The sequence below is a fragment of the Saccopteryx bilineata genome, chromosome 1, assembly GCF_036850765.1.
Source record: "Saccopteryx bilineata isolate mSacBil1 chromosome 1, mSacBil1_pri_phased_curated, whole genome shotgun sequence".
In the NCBI taxonomy this organism is placed as follows: Eukaryota; Metazoa; Chordata; class Mammalia; order Chiroptera; family Emballonuridae; genus Saccopteryx; species Saccopteryx bilineata.
Window position 1 is genome coordinate 251,735,768 of NC_089490.1, and position 18,796 is coordinate 251,754,563.

Genomic DNA, 18,796 nt, shown 5'->3' on the forward strand with positions numbered 1-18,796 from the left:
GTGGGCAATCTGGCTGTCCTGCATATAGGGTGTGAATTCCTCACTCACCTGGGTGTCTACAACTGGCCCTGAGCTCTCTTCTGGGTTTCCAGCCTGGCCCTGGGGGGACATGTGGGTTTATGATTTCTGCAGAATAGTACAAATGGAAGGGGCAGGAAGAGCCCTGTGTTCAAGAATAACAACGAGAATGATGCTGGCTAACAATTCCATACCACATGCCTTTTACCCAGCACTGTTCTAAGTGTTTTATACCTAGAGACCCATTTAATCTTTGCAACAACATTAAAAGCATAGGAGGCATGCAATGGCCGGTTGGCTCAGTGGTAGAGTGTCAACCTGGCATGTGGAAGTTCTGGGTTCGATTCCTGGTCAGGGCACACAGGAGAAGCAACCACCTGCTTCCCCCTCACCTTCCCTTTTCTCTCTCTCTCTCTCTCTCTCTCTCTCCCTCTCTCCCTCTCTCCCCATCTCTCCCTACACACACACACACACACACACACACACACACACACACAGCCATGGCTCAGTTGATTTGAGTGTGTTGGCCCTGGGAGCTGAGGATGGCTCCCTGGAGCCTCTGACTCAGGCAGTTGCAAACATCAGCCCTGTATGGGCAGAGCATCAGCCCCAGATGGTGTTGCCAGGTGGATCCCAGTTGGGGCACATGTGGGAATCTGTCTATCTCCCCTTCTTATACTTAAAAAAAAAAGACACAGGAGGCATGATTATCTTCATTTTGCACATGAAGCACCCGACACCCAGGTAATGGAAAGACAGGATATGGACTTTGTACTCCTTCCTGGGTGTTCCCCGGAATGAAAGCACCCCTCGTCTCTACCTCGATGAGTGACATGAAGGGCTGGCCCCTACACTGACACCGCCTCTGACAGTCCAAGGACCCCTATCCCAGAAGCCTGCCATGGGCACAACACATGGCCACCTCTCCCTCGCTCCTCTTTGCCTGTCTTACGCTCGCTCAAAGGCACTGTTGACTTGTTCATGCTGAGGGTTGACGACTCCTATGTCTGGTGGAAAAATGGAAATGAGTTTTAGGTGACCTAGGTGGGCAGGCAGAGGTCTGACATTCTCGTGTCTTGTCACTGTGCTCATGGCCTGGAAGACGTGTGGTCCCCTGTGGGCGCAGCAGTGTGGAAGCCAGTATTATGCGACCGGGGTCTGCTCGGACGTCAGTCCCGACTTTCAGCTCTCAGCCAGCTTCTCACCTGCAGTGCAGGGTAAGTGTGGGGTGTGCGGAGGGTCTGGGCAGCACCTGGCGTTAAAGGGAGGGCAGACCACGGCCACGTGCCGCCCTGTCCCTCAGCTCTGTCTGCCCACTCCCCATTTTGCTGTGGTGTGCAGCCTGACTCACCTATGGCCATCTCTCTCTTTCGTCCTCCCCTGTGTAGCCTGTCCTTCCTTCATTGATGTTGTGGTGGTGTGTGACGAATCCAACAGTATCTACCCCTGGGAGGCAGTAAAGAACTTTCTGGAAAAATTCGTACAAGGCCTGGATATTGGCCCCATGAAGACACAGGTATGAACGTCAGCAATACAGACATCCAACCCACAGCTTGCTTTCTGGGAAAACAGTGTTAGATAGGCGCTTGTAATTTTTTCATTCGTCAGAATCCGATATCAATTGCGTTTGACCGTGATCTTGAGAGGTAAATGAAACGTGTACTCTCTTGAATTACTCTATCTATGCTGGTCTTTGAGCTTGAATTTCTGTTTCTGACATAGGCATCAGGTACACAAGATAGCATTTTAATCTTCTTTTGTTGCTTATTTCTTCCTCCTCTGATGAATTTATTAATATATTTTAAAATCCAATATAGTATATTTTCTTTGTATCCACTTGGACTAATAGGGAATTTCTCTTGTTTATTCTGAGCTGGTAAACAATTACCCTTGAATTCTGGATTTTTATAAATCAGTCTGTAGACAACGTAATTCCACTGTTTATTATTTTATAGTCTTTTGTCATATTCTAGTCTGCCCTTCCTTTTTCAGTAGTTTTGTTTAGTTCTCTGCGTTTGAAGGAGTCTTTCATTTGTTTTTCTATCTTCTTGAGATAGGCAGCCAGCACTCAGGAGCAGAAGCGTCACGCCTCTTTAAAACTGAATAGCACTATGTTTAGTCCTGGGTTTCTTTTTCATTTTTCTGAAGCTGGAAACAGGGAGAGACAGACAGACTCCCGCATGCGCCCGACTGGGATCCACCCGGCACGCCCACCATGGGGCGACGCTCTGCCCACCAGGGGGCGATGCTCTGCCCATCCTGGGCGTCGCCATGTTGCGACCAGAGCCACTCTAGCGCCTGGGGCAGAGGCCACAGAGCCATCCCCAGCACCCGGGGCCATCTTTGCTCCAATGGAGCCTTAGCTGCGGGAGGGGAAGAGAGAGGCAGAGAGGAAAGTGCGGCGGAGGGGTGGAGAAGCAAATGGGCGCTTCTCCTGTGTGCCCTGGCCGGGAATTGAACCCGGGTCCTCCGCACGCTAGGCCGACGCTAGTCCTGGGTTTCTTTTTCTTTATTTTTTATTGGATTGCCATTCCTTCAGTCATTCTGGTTGTAGCAGCACATAGACACTGGGGACCGGTTCCCAGAGTGACAGTGCGTGTTCTTGGGCTGTGTCAGACGCTCCAGTGCCTACCATCTGCTAACACGTGTCAGAACGTCTCCCCCTAAGTGCTGGTTGGTTATCTATACTGAAATTTGCTTTTCATCTTTGCTACGCAGTAGTATTAAAAAATTGTTATACTTTTTCCCATTGACCTTAGTTCCTAATACCCAGAGCAGGTTAAATTGCCAAAACTGTGAAGGTTTCACTGTGGACTCTTACCAGAACGTTTTGTTAAGTAAGACTGGGTATAACCTGGGCTTCTGTAGAAATCAGTCAAGGCCCCTCTTAAGAGGAGTTTCATATGGACCTGCTGTTTTCTCCATCTCTAAATGGATTACCCCACCACCACCAATATGACTTAATCAATAGTTTCCTGTGTAGAATGCGTGGCCTTTATCTTCTTGTCTTCTTAACCCATGCACCTTCTTTCCTCTGGAGGTGGTTTTACTCAGCCTCATTGCCTGTGATGTAGATGTGACTTTTCTGGGAGTCCTGGTGAACCACCTTTCCTTAAGCGTCTGTCCGGCCTGTCCCTGTCCCACACAGAGGTTCCAGGGTTGCGTCCTGGGAGATGCTACCGTCTTCCTCTCATATGAGACTCTGAAAGCCTCAGAATTATTTTTGGCCCTGTCCTCTCTCTCTCTCAAGTCTTACAATCTCTCCTAAAAATGGGAGGGGGGTACAGTAATACATTTCTGCCATCTAGTGAAAGTCACAGTTGAAACTCAGAAATCCAGGCCCCCTAGGGTCCCCGACTCCCAGGCAGACAGGCTGATTTCTGTGCAGAGAGGAAGGTCAGTAAAGGAACTATCTGACCCTCTGGATCTAAGAAGAGTTAGGTTACATGCCCAGACATCCTGTCCAGGAGGGGTTCTGTCTCTCAGCTCCCTCAGACCAGACTCTCTTGGGTGCATTTTCTCCGATGCCCAGAATCTCTTGCCCCATGGGCACAGGCAGCGTCTTTGCCCTGAGGTATGGGATGAGTGGAACCAGGGCACAATAAATTTATCCAGACTGACTGCCTTGACGAGCAGCAGTAATCAATTGTTTTGAGCTCTCCTCCTCTTCTTATTATGGAATTATCCCCAATGGATGAGATGTTACCTTCCATTTATGACTGCTCATAAATATTTACATGTTGATATCTACTGTTCATTAGAAAATTTATATCGTTTTTCTTTATCTTTCTGTTACGAATGTTTTTCTGATCATGATCCACATTAGAATACTATAGGGCAGTGCTTAAACATTTACAACTATTACTCTAGGGAACCAAGTTGTACACAATGGCACCTTGTCTTGCTTATCAGTAAGTGCTGAGCACTGTTGCTCTACCCTCACAACCCCTAACAAAGAAGTCATTTCATCAGAAGAAAAGGAACTGCTCTTAAGAACAAACTTGAAAGTGATTCCCTGAAGCTACCTGCCATGTCTAAAGGCATGTTTGATGTTGATTCTGTTGGTCAAGTGAGAATGATTTATAACTTGGTGACAATCTCCTAATCAACTTCTGTTCTCCTGCAGATGGGGTTAATTCAGTACGCCAATAATCCAAGGGTTGTGTTCAACCTGAACACTTTTAAGACCAAGGCTGAAATGATCACTGCAACCTCTCAGACATTCCAACATGGGGGCGACCTCACCAATACGTTCAAAGCAATCAAGTACGCAAGGTAAGTCGTGAGGCAGATAGCCCTGGGGTCTGACCAAGTCCAAGTGCTTACAAGTGAGAAAAAGAAAAGAGAGAGAAACATAACATCCCTGCTATCCACACCTAAGTCAGAAATAATAACGAAGAAAAAGTTGAATTGTTCTGTAACTTAACAACACTTGGAGAAGACAGTGGGAAATGAAGTGTAAATGATCCTAGGACTTGTGTGAGATAGTCACCGACTCTGAAAGATTTTATTTGATGTAACGAAATGAGGAGAGCTTAGGCTGAAACAGGAGGACACGGAGCCATCTGAAATTATTCATTGATGTGTGTCAAGCCCCCTGACAACTTAAACTAAGGGAGCGCTTTATGAAGATGCAGAAGGGCTATGGACTCTCACCCCTAGACTACTCTGCAGCACATGAAGCGGGCTGCTGACGCTGGTGACAACCTGGGCGGGCGGTCTGACAGCATGCTGACACCCTCCTCACTCTGAGCCCCGCCCCTCTCGTTCCCCCCTCCCCTCTCATTCCCCCCCCCGCCCCTCTCATCCCCCCCTCTCATCCCTCCCCCCCCCGCCCCGTCCCCTTCAATCTGTTTTAATCAAACACCTTGACAAAAATGCTAATCACTTGCTCTCCTGTTGTGAAAAAATAAATGAGACTGATAAGGTCCCCTTCTCTTAAACCCACTCCCTGCCTTTTGCATCTTATATATTCCTTCCTTCTATCATGATTGATTCCTCAAGCGCCTATACCCGCCTCCCCCACATATCCTTGAAACACTTGGCTCTGCCACCAGGCCAGTGGACGTGGTCCCCTCCATCCCCCACCGCATGGAGACCTCATCCTTGAGCTTCCTGAGCCTGGGGTAGCGATGAGAACACACTACTCTCCCACCTCTGCTGCCAGGACTCCAGAGACTTCTAGAACCCCTGCCAAGGTTTTGCCAACAATTTTGCCTCTTCGCTGTCTTCTTTTCCTGTTTTCTTTTCGCTCTACAGAGCTGTCTTTCTTTGTAGCCCTCTTCCCGTGGGCACCGTGTCCGTGCTCATGGCCTTGGCACCAGCCCTGTAGGCTTCCCACAGCTGCACCATCAGTTCTGAACGCTCCCGAAATGCACACAGGACCCAGCAGACACTGAATCTCTCCATGCAGAGCATCGGGTCTCTTTTCAAAATCGGTGCATCCTAAACTACTGCCCTGCTACTACCCCAGCTCACAACTTTGTCGTTTTTACTCATGCTGCCACCGCCTCCTCCAGGAAGGAGACCAAGAATGTGACGGTTTTCTTCACTCTCCTGCACCTCCTTAGGTCCCACATCTGAGCAATCCCCACATCCTGTCATTGCTATTTCTGATGTCCTCAGCTCTGCTCCTTCCTTTCGCTGCACACATACTCTATTTTAGCTGCTGCTTCTATCAGCTGGCGACTCTCCCTGGATGTCTCAGGACTGCGAGAGACGTGGGGGTTGTAAAAGGGCTGATAGATAAGAGGTCTTTTTAAAATACTGTGTCAAATATAAAAGACCCACAAAAAATTAATAGGTTTGATTATATCAAACTATAAAATTTCTGTACAGAAGTAGTATCATTAAAACTCAAAAGGTGATTAATGAGTTTAAGACATTATGTCATATATATATGTCATATATATATATATATAAATATATATATATATAAACAAGGATAAATTTTTTGATTGAGAAAAGATATAACTAATCAGTAAGAAAATGATGAACATGCCAAACAAGGCTGGGTGGGAAAGATGAATGGATTAAGCAAAGAAAAAATAGCTCATGGACACAGCAGCGTGGGGTTATGAGAGGAAGAAGGGAAGGGTCAGGGAGGCAGAAGAGGGTAAAGGGGGGATAAATGGTGATGAAAAGAGATGTGACTTGAGGTGGTGAGCACACAATACAATACATAGATGATATGTTATGGAATAGTACGCCTGAAACCTATGTAATTTTATTAACCGACTTAATCCCAATAAATTCGATTCCAAAATTTATAGAGAAAGAAATACAAATGGCTCATGAACATATAAAATGTTCATCATCCCTTTGTAATGAAAAATGCATGTTAAAACTCCAATTACGTATTATTTGTCACTTCTCAGAAGGCCCTGAATTAAAGGGTTTAACAACCCTCATTAGGGAAAAGACAGAAATGTATTCTTATACACTGTTGGGAATAGAAATGGAAAGTTCTGAAGGTTGGTTTGGCATCAAAATTTGAAATGTATCTATTCTTTGTTCCAGTTATTGTATGGTACATATACCAAGGTAGAAGGACATTTATTATAACATTCATTGCAAAACTCAAAATTGCCTAAATGCCCAATAGTGGGGAATTGGTTAAATAACCATGGTGCCTCCACACACTGTTAAAAAGGGAACAAGAGCACCCTGTGTGCCTACATGGAAAGTCCCCTATCAAAATGAAAAGCAACTCTATAGACTGTGCCCCCATTTTGTAAAGTTGTATGGAGTAAGACTATGTTTATACATCTAGGAAGACATTTTCTAGGAAGACACATAAAATGATCACCGTGAGTACCTTTGGAACAGGGGCTTGGTGTCACATTTCTGTTTTATAACTTTCCAAATGCTTTTTTACTGAATACATCTATTTTTTTTAAAACTTATTTATTTATTTATTGTGTTTACATAGATTCTAGTGTCTCCCCAAAAGCATCCCCCCTCCCCTGTATTCCCCTCAACATCTCTCTTACCCCCTTCCCAACAGCTCCCTCTCCCCTTCCCTTCAGGTTTAATTTCATCCCTCAGTTCACATTGTTCCTTGGATTCCTCAAACGAGTGAGGTCATATTACTTTTTTAACAAAACAATTTGTATCAAAAAAGTGAGTGCAGATTCAGTGGCTATAATTTATGATGGAAGTCTTTTTGACCTGTTGATTAGTAGTAATGAATTTGCTTTTCTTGTCAGAAGGTAATTCTAAGGGCTCCTGATCCTGAGATGCTTATACACACACACACACACAGCACCCACTGTGGAACTCATGGACATTATTGTCAAATGCCCAGCAAGAGTGATATGTGTATGTTTCTCTACAAGTTACAAGAGGAGCATACTTAAAATACGTCTCCAGACTGACATGGAGAGAAATTTCAAGTCATGATTGGTCATGCCCAAGGTGGTTCCTATGCCTCTTTCTAAGAAGAGGTCCACACTGTAAGTTTGTTGTTGTTTAGTCATAAGTCTTTAATTTTATCTGCCACAGAGATTTCGCCTATGCAACAGCTGCTGGTGGCCGGCCAGGCGCTACCAAAGTCATGGTGGTTGTCACTGATGGTGAATCTCATGATGGTTCGATGCTGAAAGCCGTGATTGATCAGTGTAACGATGACAATATTCTGAGGTTTGGCATAGCAGTAAGTGTATTTTCTTTTAATTACCTTTCATTGGATGGGTCAGCATTCCTCTATAACATCACTTCCCAAGACTGCCCTTCTCATCGGCCGTCAAGCCTTAATATAAAAGTTTTCCTCTGCAGTCCTTTCGATGAGGGGGATGTGGTTGTACTTCTGCGGAGGAACTATTATGTCCAGAAATTGCCTAGAGAGTACTAACAGGGAGACTGATTTATAACAGTAATGACTGTTTTTCCTTCCTCTTCCTGTTTCCAAGGTTCTTGGGTACTTAAACAGAAATGCCCTTGATACTAAAAATTTAATCAAAGAAATTAAAGCAATTGCCAGCATGCCAACCGAAAGATACTTTTTCAACGTGTCTGATGAAGCCGCCCTGCTGGAAAAGGCTGGCACCATTGGAGAGCACATTTTCAGCATCGAAGGTAAAGGAACTTCCCAGTTTTCTTTTCAAAAAATTTTTTCAAGAATTCTTGATTTTATTACTGCAAATTTGCTCCATGGATGTTAAGTTGTACACCTAGTAGGAAAAGAACTCATAAATCAGTAAGAAAAATAGGCAAAGAACATGAACAAGTATTTTATAAAAGATGAAATACAAGTCACCAATAAACATAAGAAAATATTCCCACTTTCAGTAATTATTTAAAAGTATAAATTAAAGCAATGTTACTTTGTGCTGAAAAGATAACAAAGACTGGTAATGTTTAATTTTGGAGAGATTATGGAGACAGGAAGCTCATAGACTGTCAATAAGATTATAAATTGTGTAGCATTTTGGGGGCCATGTAGTAATATCTGTTAAAATTGTAACTAGTTTTACCTTTCAGTACTATAGTTTTTAGAATTGTAAAAACGTTTACTTTTTTAGTGTTATATTTTCAATTTCTGAAATTCTTGAATTGGTTTACAAAAGCCATGTATACTTTTAAAGTTAGAAAAACATAGTGAAGAGTTTCTGTAGTTCAGATCAGATCTACAGTAATTACTTATATGGCCTTGGTTAATCTAGTCAGTGTAAAAATGTTCCCTGTTCAGGAGCTCACTTGTAAGGAGGACTGGAACTCATCTCCAGTTGGTAAAAAGTCCCATGTGAACCCAAACCTGGTTCCTGGTGGTTAACCCACATAACTAGTATCAGTTAAGAGCATATTCTATTGAGCACCTACTATGTATCAGGTATTGCTTCTGAAACTAGGTCCAAGGTGATTGCATAAATTAAGCATTCATTCCTCAGTCATAACTTAATCTCCTGATTATCCACTGGAAAGTTCTATACACAAAGATCGTATTGCTTCTTCAACATCCCACGGTGCTGTTAAGTTGTTTAAATCATTTTCAAAATCTAATGTGCCCTGAACTAATACTAAATTATTTGGCTACCTGTCGCAGTGATTTTTTATTTCACAGTGGCATGGATTTGAACAATCATGATGTGGTCTAAATGCTAACTAAAATTGATTTTATGTATTATCTGGTACTACGGATTTTGGGGGAACACTGAGCTACTTTAAAAGTTATCTCTACTCATCCTATGTAAGGGATTACATCTTTTAAACAAGGGACTGCGTCATGGGGAACAGTTTGTCTTCTCTAGAATCAAGTGACACTCCAGTGAACCGGGCTTCGTTTGTGCAAAGACAGTGAAGCCACCGTTCCGGCCTCTGAATGGAAAGGAGCATGGATTGGGTCTCATGGTGCCAACTGAGTCAGAGACATTCCGTATGTTGAGCTAGGGACAGCCTTCCCAGTTGGTTAGGTTCCTACTCAGTCCTGAATCCTGCTCCCTGACGCCTGACCCCAGTCCCTGGCAGCGTTGTCCTCCCCACAGGTCAGCTGCCAAGCCCCTCCCACTGCGTCTGAGACGTGCGGGCATCTGTTAGCACCAATATTGAAAAGCTAAAAGTTTGGATAGTTTCTTAGCTAGCAGTCATCATTTGTTTTTGTTTTTTGTTTTTTTTTAAAAAAAGACTATTACCTCAGTTTTCATCTTACCTCATCCTCTATATTGAGTGTTCTTTGATATCAGAAACTTCACATCAATCAATATATTAAAAAGTAATCAAGATTAATGACAACTTGAATCTCTACCTTGGAAACACTGTGGGTTTCCCCAGCTGTTGGGATACTTAGTGAAACCTTCAGTCTGCCAGCTCCATATTTTTGAGTGACCATCAGCACATTGTGTGTGTGCATGCACATGCGTGAGACGAAAAGAATTGATTTAAAATTGATGACAGGGATATAATTCTTGTAACTGCCATTTCCCAGGCACCATTCAAGGAGGAGATAAGTTCCAGATGGAAATGTCACAAGTGGGATTCAGCGCTGATTACTCTCCTGAAAACGTGTGTATATCAGATAACTTCTAGCCATACTGTCACCGGGCTTAACACATGTGGGTGTGGTAGCTGCCTGGACCACCAGATGGGAAAAACAGCCATCTAGTGATCAGCAGTTTGGATTCCTAGTCCTAGCCGTTGAGTCTCTTCACACTGCTGACTTGCTGTCCAAAGCAACGCAGGTCATTGCCTTCCCTTCCCTGTTCCATGGGATTTTGTATGGAAAAAAAGGATAATGTACAAGAAAGCCTTTGAGCGCTACAGGGGACAGGCACTATGTTAATGCAAGGTATTATCATGGCAGGAATTTCCCTTGAGCCTATTGACTAATGGAAAAGTTTGTTAGACACACAGACGCCTGTCATCACTGTCCTTGTAGAACTCCAAATTGCTGAGGTATCTCTTTTCTAAAAGCAGAGACAGAAAAGAGTTGGAAAAGTAAGAAGTTAGGAAAAATGCGAGAGGGGGAGTCTCCTTAGCTCAGGGAGGTCCACTCTTCTACAAAGCATCCGTCACTCAAGCGTCTGATTCTAACTCTGCTCGAGATGTGAGTGGGACAGTTCAAGGACAAAGAGGGGGCCCTGAGGAATCCTCGGGAAACAGTCTGAGCTCAGGGGATCGGATCAGCAGACACAGCTCGTTTTCTCTCTAGAATTAAAGGTGCTCGCTTTTTCCGGGTCGCCAGTCATCAGAGATGTTCAGAAAAGTTATAGGTCTTCCCCTCAGAAAAAAATGTAAATGAACCCCAACAGAGAGAATTTGGGACACAAAGTCCTGAGGCATTTTTCTCCTCTGAAGCTCCTCACTGTACCTCATTTTCAGAACCCAGATATATGAGTTATTCACATAATCTCAAGTCTTTTATTCCCAAATACATCATTTCCCTATTTGCTACTTATTAATTAATGGCTTATATTTTCCAACCCAAAATCATATGTTTGATGTTTCCTAATATCTGAGATCAAAAGTTCAAAAATGATAAATCCCATCCTGACCCGCCTTGCGTTCTATGAGGATTCCTGGGTTTGAGCATTCGGATGGGGTGTGGCGTCTATCCATCCACAGTAGCTGTCTCCTGTGTCGCCCCTGCCCCGCCCCTGACCAGGGCTGACCTATGACAGTTTCCTTACATTAGACTATAGGCGCCCTTCATAGTGTGCTATTTTCAACTCGACGGGACCGGCTAGAGGTGATGAAGGAACATTTGAGGAGGAGTCAAGGAGAAAGTTGACAACAGAAGTGTGTGCACAGGGCCTCCCACAACCCCGACCAGGGGCTTAGCCACACCCTGCAGCCCCCAACCTCCGTTCCTCTGTCAGCCATGCTTTCCTGTCTCTCAGGCGGCCTCGTCCCCAACCTGAGCTCCTCTCATGAATCATGAGACCAGAGGCTCCCTTCTCACCCCTCCCCAAAGGTTCACTACTATTCAGCATTTGCAAATGTGCACCTTTGAGTGGATATGGCTATGGGATCCCCCTGATTATAGCTTATTATAAAGATTTCTCTATGTAATGTGTCATACCACCTAAAGCCCGAGGTAGCATAGCCCGTGGGAAGGCTTGTTTTTTGGCACAAATACATACGTTACAATGATTCTGAGATAGATCGACATACATTTGTATACTCTTCATCATGCTTGGTTGTTGATTTATTCCCCCTAAACCAAGACAATTTATTTCAGCATTTTGCCTACCCTGAATTCTTATGCTTTACAGGTGATTTTTTTTTTCTTTATTAATCTTCATTTCTTGATTATTTTAGGATATTCTGATGCTGGGGGCAGTGGGAGCTTATGACTGGAGTGGGACGATCGTCCAGAAGACATCTCATGGCCATTTGATCTTTCCTCAACAAGCCTTTGACCAAATTCTGCAGGACAGAAACCACAGTTCATATTTGGGTAAGGCGAGCCCCTTGCGGGATCTCAGGATCGGTTCAGTGCAGCCCAACAACTATCATCTCCATACTGCATTCATTGCACAATATTTACGGTCCCTCTTTGCTTATCTGGCCGTCATCCATAACTACTTAATGAAACCTGTATTATACTCACAAATGTCTTCTGGCTGTTCAAGTGGTTGTTATTTCTCTGACATGATTGTGTTTCTGCAAAATGGAAATGGTACCTGAAAGCCAGTTCAGCAAGCGCTGGCCTGATAGAAATTCAGAGTTCTTAGTCTTTTTTTCTCTCTAAGAAGCAGCCACCAATTTTTTTGATCATTTACCATGGCTTAGTTCCTGAGTTGCCTACTTGGTGGAGGTGAACATTTACGTCCTCCCAACAGCCCTTTGAGGGAAGTGTTGTTATCCCACTGTACCTTTGAGAGCCAGTGACGTAAATAATTTGCCTAAAGGTCAATGATGCAGTAACTGGCCGATCTAGAATTCAATGCAGGGACCATCTGAGTCCAAGGACCATCTGTGTTCTCTCCATTAGACAGGGTTATTTTGTAAAATCCATTTAGGGCCCGATTAGAGAAGTAGTTGTTGAGGGCCAGGTTCGTGAGTGGCTGATGGGGACAACCCGGAATCTAGGGTCAGCCTTACAGGTAGATGTCCCACCTACGCAGGACAGTGCTGCAGGTCAGAGGGCAGCAGGAGCAGTCCGTCCTAGCAACGGGAGGACGTGCCCTCAGCAGCACACTCAGGACTGGAAGAGGTTTGTATTGTACCTAACAGGAAAGAGCCTCTAACCACCTGGGCCAGCTGTGCACGCCTGCCTGGCTGCGACTCTCCGCTGCACCTGCTCTGTAACCCTTTCTCTCCTAGGTTATTCTGTGGCAGCGATTTCTACTGGAAAGGGGGTCCATTTTGTTGCGGGTGCTCCTCGGGCCAATTACACCGGCCAGATCGTGCTGTACCGGGTTGATGAGAATGGCAACGTCACAGTTATTCAGGCCCACAGAGGCGACCAGGTAAAGTCCATTGTTGAGCAGGTGACATTAATTTTAGGGACAGCTGGGGCAGGTGGGGGAGTTGGTGGAAGTGGACACAACCATTGATTGCGTGCGCATCCTGTGGCTGGCTCTGTCATCCGCGTTTACTTCGGTAGTCCTTAAACCTTCACCACACTGAGACCCGCCATCCCCTTCTGACGGGTCCCTGAGAAACGGACCAGCTTTCTAGGTCACTTAGGTTTCATGGGGTTGAGCTGTCATTCAGACCCAATCCTGGGCAGCCTCCCAGCCTACGCTGTTTGCCTACTTCCTGTGCCGTATTTTTGACTCCCAGATTAATAATACCTAGGCATTCTTTACCCATGATGATGGGCACCAAACCACTGCTTCATAGGCAAGCCCCTACTCGGAGCCCACGGTTTGGAGGAGAAATAATGGGAAGAGGGGAGTGATGTTCTGTCGCGTTGACCTTGCTGAAAGCAAAGCAATTTTCTTCTCTGCCACTTTCTTCCAAGGTGTGACAGTTTCATAGGCAGTAACGGCCATGACGCCAAGCCATGGCCCATTAGAGCAGAGGTCAGCTGATAGACTCCTGTTTTCTTACTAAGCAGTTTGGACCCATGGGCTGGGTGCGTATCGGAAACGAGCATCACAGCTCTCTGACAGCCAATGGAAATATTTCTCCCTGGAGTTGGAGAAGCTGCCTCTCCACAGCTTTCTCTTCTCTGGGATTCCACTTGACCCACTGTCTCTATGGATTTCCAGGAGGAAGAAAACCCACGGCTTTGACTTCCTTGACCACCAACCAGCTCTGGTCACATACTTTTCTCTTTAATATATTTTTTTAAAAGGGTGCTTTTAGTTTGAGGGGGAAAAATAAGGAAACAATGGAAGTGTTACAGAAGGAATTATTTCTTACTCGTTCCCAAATCCTTAGGATGTCTTCACAGAGGCACGCCCGGAGCATCAATTGAACGGAACGGACAGTCCAGTTCCCACCCACTCTCATTTCATGTTATTTGCCCCTGTCCCTCCCCGCCCAGCCTGTCCAGCAGCTACTCTTGTCCCAGCTCAGGCCATGGACACTGACACCACCCATGGGTCCCCACTCCTCTTCCCTTAGCAATCTCCTTGGTGCTTTTATGATGCAGTTCCCGTAACACTCGGTCTGTCTGAGGTTCCTCCCTCCCTGCGCTCTGACCACACGCTGTTGGGTGCTCTCCTCTATTATCACATAGTTCCCCATGGAAGCACAACATCTGTTCCACTTCTCCCTTCTTCTTCTCCCCCCTTCCTCGATTACCCATTCCTTAGACCTTATCTGCACCAGCCTCAGAAACACCTGTAGTGTTTACAAAAGTACTCTGGATCACATTCTAGGCACTGCACTGAAATCTCTGGAAATGGGTCTCAGGAACCTGTATTTGTAAAGGTATTTATCAGTGATTTTTTGGGCACCCTGCAATTTAAGAGCCAGATATTAGAAGGTGATACAACCTGAGAGAAAGGGACTCTGTTATCCATCTTTATGTTCCTAGCACTTTACAGGTAGAAAACACTCCCTTTTTCCTTGTTGAGTACACAGTGATTCAGTGTAATACTAAGGGTATGTGAACGCCAGGACTCAGAGTTAAATGTGCCTCGTCACTGCAGATTGGCTCCTATTTTGGAAGTGTGCTGTGTTCAGTTGACGTGGACAAAGACACCATTACAGATGTGCTCTTGGTCGGTGCGCCAACGTACATGAATGACCTGAAGAAAGAGGAAGGGAGAGTCTACCTGTTTACTCTCACAAAGGTAAAAACAAACTGTGACTCCGACTTCGTTTAATCTGTATTAGCATTTGGTAAATGAAAGTTAATCTGCACTTTTGCATTTGATTAAAGAAAATCTATTATTGAATGCTGATGACCCAAAATTAGTATGGTGTATATTTCATCATTTTGGGGATGTCACCGTACAGTTACAATTTTAAAAATCACATGAACTAGAGCTTACTGTACCATGCTCTGACATTTTTCTTGAGAGGTCTTTGAAGTTATATTCCCTTAATACAAATGAAGTCATTAAATATGCATGTCATTTTTTTAAAAAATACACCCATGTGCAGACTCACAAACATCTGTATGTTTCCCAAGTATTTTATCTAATTAGTCTTTGCTGTAGAGACAGAACAAGAACAGCTCAAAACTATCTTGTTAACTCTCTACAGTGAGATGGGCAGATCGGACCAGGCACTTGGGAAACATCCATGTAATCCTGGATGCTTTCTACCTTAGTTTGCCAGGAAATTCCATTGCTTAGTGTAACATTTAGGTGTCTAACCAACTCCTGAACTTTCCAGTTCTTGCATATAAAACTCAGCACACTCTAACATGAAACACAGTTTTTTCCAACTAGTAGCCTGAACTCTGACTCTGTATTGTAAGTACGGTGACGTAGAACATTTGATGACCACAGAGGGGAAAAGGTGGAAAAGTGAAGCTGATATTATTGAATATATAATAAATACTACATTTAGCTGTTGTGAACTTTGTCCTACCTTATCTATTTAAGTTAATGTAGAAATCAGCCCTTGAAAGAAAGCAATGCAACAATTCTAAAGCATATAAATGATGTATAACTGAGCATCCAGTAAGGATGGGGCATATCTACTTGGCTGAAAATGGCCCAAATCCCAGTTTCTTGAATGTCTCTTGCTTGTCAACTCTTCTAGATTACCATTATTAGTTCCTGAAGGGGAGAAGACCTACTATTTTATCAAACTTAGGGACAGGGTGGTTTGTTTCTGGAAGATGGTTGTCAAGGAGGCAGAATCAACACTGACCGGGTTGCATGGTTGAGAAGCAGCACTTTCCTGAGAAGTCACGCAGTGTTTCCATTCTGGATTTCAGATGTTGAAAAAACAGCTGCATCTTTTACGAGGAAATGTCTTTTCTTTGGGTGGAATTATTGAGTGTTTCTTACAATGGGCTAGTAACAGTCTCATTTTTCACTTACTATATATATACCATTATAAACATGCCCCACTGTTCAGTAAGTTTTATGTAAAGTTCTAAGTTAAGATGTTATATTTTATTTTGTCTCTACCTTAATTTTATTCAACATGTTTGTAGCTTTTCACCAGAATTTATTTTTTTAATCAAAAGGTTTAGGAATAGGTGAAGATCTTGATATTGAGGAAAAGGAGAGCCATAGGAATGGATACTTTCATATAGGTGTGTCACTAAAGTAAAGACAGTATCTCTTTTCACCTTGTTCTGTGAGCAGATATCCTGTGGCCTTACTTATGAAAATTCTTATTTATAATGATCATAATTGGATAAGTTTGGATTCTAGGTATACAACCCTATCCACTTTAACCAGTTGGCAAATTGATAATGGCCATCATTTGCTGTGAATTTTAATTATAAAATCTATAAGGTTTGCTTTACTATCCTTTCCCCACTTTTTAAGGGCATTTTGAATTGGCACCAATTTCTTGAAGGCCCCGGGGGTGTTGAAAACGCTCGGTTTGGCTCAGCGATTGCAGCTCTCTCAGACGTCAACATGGACGGCTTTAATGATGTCATAGTGGGGTCACCTTTGGAAAACCAGAACTCCGGTGCTGTGTACATCTACAACGGTCATGAGGGCACCATCCGCACAAAGTACTCCCAGGTAACCCATGAGGTTCACGGTGATGTGTTCACACACGGGTGACATCATGTCTGAGTGAGAATACCACATGGGCTGTCCACTCCACCCTTCTCACCTTATAACTTTTTTCACTTATGCAATCAAGAGTTAGTGAGCTGCTACTACAGTTTGTCAAGGACTGTCCTAGCCTTTGGGGAGGCTGCAAAAAGCAGAACAGACAGAACCCTGCTCTTCACGGGTCTTACGTCCTGGTGAAGGAGACGGAGGAAAAAATAAGATTAATAAGCTAATGTGTTGCAGATAGGAATAAACAATAAGGAACTTCTATAATGAAACAGGGAATAAGTTATCAGGGACGGGAGGTATCCACTGTTTGAAAGGGCGACAAGAAGTCCTTCCCGGGAAGGTGAGTTTGAGGAGAGGCTTGAAGGAAGTGAGGTAGGATTAGAATCGGGACCTGAACTTGGACCAGCTCCTTCCCAGGCCACCCATCCTTCACTGCTTTCTGCTGGTTTGGGACTTTATGGTAGTAGATTAATGCTGTTTCTTTGATGGGAATGTGGCTGCGAGAATAACACAGAGATAAGATGAGGTTGAAGGTCCATGGTGTGCCAGGGAGAACAGGCGTGTGGGAAGTGGCTCTGGAGAGGACGGGACAGTGCCGGGTAGCAGCTGCTTCTCTCTGTTTCCATGGTCGCGCTGCCCTCTAATTTCACATCAAATGTGCCCTTTCAGAAAATCTTGGGGTCTGATGGAGCCTTTCAGAGCCGCCTCCAGTACTTCGGGAGGTCCCTGGACGGCTATGGGGATCTAAACAGGGATTCCATCACTGATGTGTCTGTTGGTGCCTTTGGACAGGTCGTCCAGCTCTGGTGAGTCAGCAGGGGTCGGACATGGACCAGCTAACTCAGGTGGCCTGCAACGTGGGCAGACTACCGTGCTGGCCCTGTGGCTGTCACGGGCAGCATCTGAGACTCCGGGGCACTGACGAGGTGTGGTTTGCACAGAGGAAGGGATGTGTTCTCCATGGTGGGAAAAGAAAAATATTTTCTTGGGCCCTGGTCATTTGGGTTAGTGGCAGAGCATTGGCCCGATGTGTGGATGTTCTGGGTTTAATTCCCAGTCAGGGCAGACAGAAGAAGCACACATCTGCTTCTCTACCTCTCCCTCTCCCCTTTCCCCTCCTCACTCTCTCTCTTCTCCTCCCACAGCCATTGGTTCAAGGAAGTTGGCCCCAGGCACTGAAGATGGCTCCATGGAGCCTCTGCTTCACGTGCTAAAAATAGCTTGGTTGCCAAGCAATGGCCACAGATGAGCAGAGCATTGCCTAGTAGGGGGCCGGCCAGGTGGATCCTGGTTGGGAGACATGTGGGCATCTGTCTCTCTGTCTCCTCTCCTCTCACTTAAAAAATATATATATTTGCTTCTCTCTGTGGTGAGCAAAAGTGCATTGAAAAGATGGGGCCCTGGAGAAAATGGCATTTGGAATATTTCAGAATATTATCTTCCAGAGGGCCTCAGCTCCCTCCGCCTGCAGAAAGGAAGCTCTCTCAGAACACCCTGAACACCCTGCGCACGCAGACCACACGTGTGAAGGGCAACTTCGCATGTGGTTGGGAGGCACTCTTTGCAGTATCAGTCATGAACAAGAAGCCATTATGTGGGCTGGGTGACCTTCCGTTGACCTCAGCAGGGGTCCAAGAGCAGGGGGAACAATGAGGGATTCAAGGGCCACGTGACTCGAGGACAAAAATAAGTGTCTGGGGCCGGGGAGGGAATGGAGTCGGGAAGAAACCAAGAATCTGATCAAGAGTCCCGAAGGAAACACAGTTCGGCCATTCATTCTCTTGTTCCCATTGGAAAAATGTGCTTTCCACATCCAGATACGTCAGGAACAGAAAAACTACACATGGATGTCGCGTTGTTTCTGAGTGTGATGATACTATTTACTGTGTCTCACTTGTGCTTTTAAAGGACAAAGTGCGGTATTTTATTGAAAACTTTAAGTGGAAAAATAAAACTCCAAGATCATGTTTAAGACTTTAAAAATGAGGAAACATCTTCACGTGATTTAAAATCAGTAAAGAGAAGCCTACCAGTGGAAGAACACAAGGTGTGAAAGCAGAGTTATGTGACTGATGTTTACACAATGAGAACTTGCACCTTTCGGGAGCATGACCCTGTAGCCATCTTGGTAGGCATCGTCCTAGGAGGCTGTATTCCTACGAGGCCATGGCATTCTCTGTAAT

At 44.6% G+C, this 18,796-nt stretch overlaps 1 protein-coding gene across 2 annotated transcripts in view; it reads left to right on the top strand.

Moving 5' to 3' along the window:
• The window catches only part of ITGA2 (integrin subunit alpha 2), a 92,946-nt gene that overhangs the window by 44,237 nt on the left and 29,913 nt on the right, over window positions 1–18,796 (top strand). For both annotated transcript variants that reach the window (XM_066240713.1, XM_066240724.1), the window contains exons 5-15: window positions 1,121–1,235; window positions 1,407–1,534; window positions 4,145–4,293; window positions 7,522–7,672; window positions 7,929–8,094; window positions 9,941–10,017; window positions 11,773–11,911; window positions 12,781–12,926; window positions 14,562–14,705; window positions 16,365–16,568; window positions 17,283–17,419. In XM_066240713.1, the coding sequence (XP_066096810.1) occupies window positions 1,121–1,235; window positions 1,407–1,534; window positions 4,145–4,293; window positions 7,522–7,672; window positions 7,929–8,094; window positions 9,941–10,017; window positions 11,773–11,911; window positions 12,781–12,926; window positions 14,562–14,705; window positions 16,365–16,568; window positions 17,283–17,419 (1,556 nt within the window). The remainder of the gene's footprint in view (window positions 1–1,120; window positions 1,236–1,406; window positions 1,535–4,144; window positions 4,294–7,521; window positions 7,673–7,928; window positions 8,095–9,940; window positions 10,018–11,772; window positions 11,912–12,780; window positions 12,927–14,561; window positions 14,706–16,364; window positions 16,569–17,282; window positions 17,420–18,796) is intronic.